The sequence below is a fragment of the Syzygium oleosum genome, unplaced genomic scaffold, assembly GCF_021117445.2.
Source record: "Syzygium oleosum isolate NSW1041296 unplaced genomic scaffold, Sole_v2.1 Sole_v2.16, whole genome shotgun sequence".
NCBI lineage: Eukaryota > Viridiplantae > Streptophyta > Magnoliopsida > Myrtales > Myrtaceae > Syzygium > Syzygium oleosum.
Genome location: NW_026607500.1, coordinates 6,605,758 through 6,611,485, shown reverse-complemented (window position 1 = coordinate 6,611,485; position 5,728 = coordinate 6,605,758). Strand labels below are relative to the sequence as shown.

General features: G+C 41.3%; 1 protein-coding gene across 3 annotated transcripts; it reads left to right on the top strand.

Moving 5' to 3' along the window:
- The first annotated feature begins 3,089 nt into the window (after positions 1–3,089).
- LOC115684397 (probable WRKY transcription factor 40) lies at positions 3,090–5,467 on the top strand. Of its 3 annotated transcripts, none has more exons than XM_056318875.1 (5): positions 3,090–3,220; positions 3,399–3,467; positions 4,060–4,353; positions 4,509–4,625; positions 4,773–5,467. In XM_056318875.1, the coding sequence occupies exons 1-5, from the start codon at positions 3,146–3,148 to the stop codon at positions 5,142–5,144; spliced, it is 927 nt and encodes a 308-aa protein (XP_056174850.1). In that variant the 5' UTR covers positions 3,090–3,145; the 3' UTR covers positions 5,145–5,467. The 3 variants fall into 3 exon arrangements, with proteins under 3 accessions (XP_056174850.1, XP_056174851.1, XP_030464988.1); XM_056318876.1 differs by having other exon boundaries at positions 3,098–3,220; positions 3,402–3,467; XM_030609128.2 differs by having other exon boundaries at positions 3,098–3,220; positions 3,396–3,467.
- The last annotated feature ends 261 nt before the right edge of the window (positions 5,468–5,728 follow it).

Sequence of the window (5,728 nt, the reverse complement as noted above, 5' to 3'; positions counted from 1 at the left end):
CTTGGTCCAGTGGATAAAGACGAAATAGGGCCGGTTCGACCGGGTCGAATTGGCCCTATTTGGCCTGCAGACTGGTCCGGTCCAGGGACGGCTCCTGCGTGTTTGGACACGCGTGAGCCTCGGTCGGCGAGATCCGGTGTCTTGCCAGCCGACCCAGGCCACCTATGGCCTGGGTCTCCATCAAATGAACCCCAACTTACCTTCTCCGATCTCAAGGCCCGATGGTCGACTGCCCGTTCGCCAGTCGATGACCAAAAATAAACCCAGCCTCTTTGAGGCATTTCATCAAATAGATGGTGGGCATAACAAAAATCGAGGGATTTCAACCTTCTCCGGCGACCTGGTCGGCTCCGGTGGCCACGGTTCGCCTCCGACGGCGAGTGGGGGCTGGGACCAAAGACCGTATGGACCGGGATTTGCGCGAAACGGCCAGCGCAAGTCCCGGCCAAACTGTGCTAAAAAACAGGGGGTGTCGAGGCCAGGAAGACTCATTGGCCGGTGCTGACTTATGGAGGGTCTCCGGTCATCCTGATGGCCACGGCGGGGCTATTGCTGCTCCTCGACGATCTGGAGCTCTCAAGTTGCACTCAAATTCTCTCTTCTCCCTTCTTTTCTCTCTCTGTGTTTTGCTCTGTTTTGATGCCTGAGCAAAGACTGCACCTTCTCTCCACTCTCTCTGCCTTTTATAGGCGACGGAAGCCACCTGCTCCGCCCCGAAATTCCTGGCCCTAATGGCCCTTGCGCTGGCCTACTCTGCGCCACGACTTCGATGACCATTCTAGGCCGGTGCAGGGGAGGAAAACGCTCATCTGCTCTTGACTTCCATGGCCGCAAAGGGGAAGAGGAGAGAGAGAGAGAGACCGGGAAAGGGGGAGGGATGGGACTGGCCATCAATGCCCTCCCCTTGCTTCTCTCTTACCTGCTCGGATGGAGACGGGAGGTTGCTCGGCCGTCCGTCGGTCCAACGGCCAGATGCAGGGGAGAGTAGACGAAGAAGATTGGTGTCGGGGGGAGAAAGAAAAGGAAGAGTCGGGCCGGGCCGAGCCGGGCCCAGCTCGCGTGGAGGGTAGAAGAAAAAAAATAAAAGCTGACTGGGCCCGCACGGGGGAAAAAGAAAGGGCCGGGTCGATCCGACCCAGACCCGAATTTTTTAATTAATTTTTTTATAAAATTTTTTAAAGTTAATTAAGAAAATATGCTCTAATAGGCCCTATTAATGCAAATGTGCCTAATATTTATATGCAATGCAATTAGATAAAAATAATATTTTTTTTTGTTTTAAGAATTGATTAAGAAATTAATTCCTAAATTTTACATAATTAATTTTGGGTAAAAAATTAGAAAATAGGTGTCAACAGCATGTCTTCCCATCAAGACATGGAAGCTTTCGGAAGGAAGTCTTCGTTCAGTTGGCATTTTCAGGGCAAGCCGTGATGATCATGAAAACCGTGTTTGCGCCTTTCGAAGTCAATAAACGACCCAGACATCATCTGTCCACATATTCATCTGTTTCTGCGAAGATTCGAGTTGCATCATCATCAGTTTCTAGATTCACCGATGGTAAATCATTGCGATTCGTGTTACTTCACTTGGTGAGAAATTTTTTTTTTGCCTGTACGAGTACATAATATAAATTATGGTTGCCCTCGTTTCTGGGAAAACTTTAGTATAAGAAAAAATGCTTTTCAAAAAATCATTTTTCATGAAATCTTTAATATGCAGATAAAATCCGATTTGTGACCGGATTCACTAATAAATCTTGAATTGCCTAGTAATAACCATGCTGACAATTTGTTATCGACTTTTCTTGAAAAGTATGATGAATTATTTTAGGCAAGATGATGAATATTGTGGGTTTAGTGATTAGAGTGAAATTACAAATCAGATTGAGCAATGAGGGAAGCAAATTTACCTGAAGCCAAATTTCAAGCTCAGCAAAAGGGTGAGTCAATTACTTGCTCAACTTCCCAATGTGAATTGGTAGAAGACGAGATAAACATGGAATTGCGTAACAAAGAATATAAACATATGTCACTCCACATTTTGGAAAAGCCCTCAAGTTGCTGATGGTCTTGTAAGGAAATATCTAGGTTTATACATTTCACACTTTGAGAAATTAGATCAACAATGACCATGGTAGGCCCAAACAAGCCCTCCTGTTCAAACGGACTGGAAAAGACCTGATAATGTCGCTTCTCATCTTTTTATTGGAAAAATTACTCAATCAGTCATAAACATATAATACGGATGCCAATTTAGTCCTAATCTTTTCAATTTTATCAGTTTAGTGCTAAACTTTTGCGCAAAATTCCAATGGAGTCCATCTTGCCAATATTCGTTGGAAATCGCTAAAGTGGCGATCAAGTTATCTCCAGCTGTTCTATATGGCACACCAATGCACTAGCAATTTTTTGCGATAATTAGCCGAAATGACCACATTGGAATTTCGCACAAAGATTTAACACTAAATTAATAAAATTAAAAAAATTATGACTGAATTAACATACGTACAATATGTTTAGGACTGACTAGACAATTTTCCCTATTTTTATTATAAAAAGAAAGAACTGATAAATGAACTGAAGATCATCGCACAATCACCATATTCTAGAATCGGACGAAAATTCTCAGTGCGAAACCTCTCGGCTTCTTACGCGTGTGATTGGGTTACAGCCTTACCCTTAGGGAAAATCCAAGATAGATTGAACATATTATTCGCTTAGTCAAGTGGTCACATATTGCCTAAATTCATTTGAAAAGTATGTACAAATTATTGCTCAAAGTTAACCAAAACCATTGAAAGTCAAGTGAATAAACAATACCAGACCTGAGCAATAATTTGTACTCTTCTCTTAGTTTTCTTCTTCCTCATTATTATTTTTTGGTTTCCTTGAGGTCGACGATTACCAACATAAAATGTGCCGTTCAAGAATACTATAATAAACGATACTTCGCGGCAATTCTCTTAACGTGTACACTTTTCTCTTTTTATTTTTATTTTGCTTTTATTTTCTGTCTTCTTCACTCAACCAATAAGTTCCCTATAAATTGCAACACCATTCTTGTGTCCGTCCCTTCATCTACTGTTTTGGAAGATTTCTGAGTTAAACTTCATCACTTCAGGTTTTCTTTTTTCTGGTTCTTGATGGCGTCGAGCGCAAGTCCGATGGAATCGAATTGGATAGTGGACACTTCCCTAGAGCTTAACACATCCTATACGGTGAGTTGGACCTATGTTTGCAAAGATACGCAGTGATTAATATTATGTTTCTGTTTTTGTATCTGTGTTTGGTGGAAAGAAAAGAAAGATCTTTAGATGTTTAACGTACTGTCTCTCTTCTTCTTCTTCTTCTTCTTCTTCTTCTTCTTCTTCTTCATGGTTCTTCTTGAAACAGAAGAAGGAAATTGTTCCAAGAAATGATAACTCTCAAGGAGGACGACCAGAAGAGCCCGTTGTGAAGCATGAGGTGAGTCCATATATAACAGAAGTTGCGTCAAGAAATAGGAATAATGCTAGAGACATAAAAGGTCAGTTCACGAAATTACGAGACGAAGGTCTTATGGCTAGTAATTGCACGCAGTTATCATCCAGAATGAGAGCTAAGAGTAACAGCAAATTCCACTCCAAATCTCAGGTCAGTCCGCACGACTCGATTGCATTTGTTAGTTAGAATGCCACTGAAATTGGTATCCAGGGCAGCAATTAGAGCAGCCGAGAATGTGTCTGCGAACTGACTTATTCGCCCTCTAAAATGAACACGAGTGTTTCACGCAATGTGCGTGAGCGAAATTTCCAGCTATGTATCCTAAATTTTCAAGTACTTCTAGACAACTCCGATTGAAGTCAAGAGTGCACAATAGGGAAAATGAAATGGTAAAAGGCAAAGTCATATTAAACCTACGCTCCAAGAAAAGGGTAGCTGACCGACCTCATTTAAAATAGAGAAGAATCGATTTCTAAAACAAAGAATCTGAAGAAGCCCTGTGACCGATTCCGAAAACTGGAGTATTTGAATACGAAGATCAAAACCGAAAGATGATCTGCTTTGTTGTGTATAGGCCGGTGCACTGGTCGAGGAGTATCACCGAATTAGCCACGAGAACAGGAAGTTGACCGAAACGCTGACCCTTATGCACGAGAGCTACAATGCGCTGCGTAACCAGTTGATTATCTTGGAGAATAAAACCTCCGAAAGTGAACTCGGTGCGTCAAGAAAGAGGAAGCACGAAGCTAATGTTGCTGCAGACAGTTGCCATTACGACGAAGATCAGATGTTCAAGAAGCCAAAGGACAGCTTCAAACACAAGATCTATAGAATCCATTTCCGAACTGATGCGTGCAACATGAACCTTGTAAGATCTTAGTTTCAACACAGAACATTTTTTTTCGTGTTTCTCTAGCATATAGTTGGCATAAAGAAATTTGTCTTCTCTAAGTACCAAGTGAATTCCACTGTATTGATTCTTTTTTCCATTTATTTTGCTATATGAATTTGCACTTGCTATAGGTAGTGAAGGATGGTTACCAATGGAGGAAATATGGTCAAAAGGTCACAAGAGACAACCCATATCCAAGAGCTTACTACAAATGTTCCTTTGCCCCAACTTGTTCTGTTAAAAAGAAGGTAACTCAGCTTAATTAGACTTCTTATAAATTATTTTATGGAGACCACACTCAATCACAGTCCAACAATAAATCAAGAAATCGCATGTTCGATGAAAAGTAGCAGAACAAATTCAATCTCACTCTCATGCTTTATTTGTATCTTCAGGTACAAAGATGTGTTGATGACCCCTCTGTCCTAGTGGCCACGTATGAAGGAGAACACAACCACCCGAGCCTGTCTGAGCCCGCGATTCCACTAGGTTCTGAAAAACAGGGACTGAATCTGGGCGCCCTTCCAATTCCATCGCCTTGGAAGTCGAGATCTTCTAGTCCTAGGAGTACTCCTGATTTGATGTTCCCGGGTTTCAACACTCTATCTGCAAAAATGGGCCAAGAAACAGAAGCGGCGGCGGCGTTTCAACAGTTTCTGGTGCAGCAGATGGCCTCTTCTTTGAAAAGAGATCCCAATTTCACGGAAGCACTCGCGGCTGCAATATCGGGAAGGATATTCGACCAAGCCCAAATTGAGAAGTGGTGAATGGACAGCGCATTGTCGGAGTTTTGTATTTAGTATGATTTACATATAATTCGAGAACTGAATTCAACGGTCAAGTCATGACGGTGGTCAGTTTTGGAATGAAGACGCGAACATCTCATCTTTTGTTTATTGGCTGAGGAAGCAAGTTGATCTGCTCACGAGCTTATTTTCAGCTCGGGCATATATAGCTATTTGTACTCAACTTGATTGTTTAGAGGTTTAGTCGAATTTGAGTAGCTTGCATACTAAACTTGTCTGGTGATTTGAGGATGGAGTGTTTACCTGCTTATACTATATCTATTTGAGGCGACGTTTACTTCTTACATTTGTCATTATTCACTACAATAATAATAGCACGCATACCAGCATACATGACCAAAACCAATTTAATGGAAACATGACCAAATCAGTAAGGATGTCTGTTGACACCTAAATTTTACCTAGTTATTTATGGTTTAATTACATAGAAAATTAGGGATTAATTTTTAACCCCTAAAAAAAAATTTCATTAAATTGCATAGCATATAGACACTAGGTGCATTTGCATTAGTAGAATTTATTAGAACATATTTTATTTATCTTTC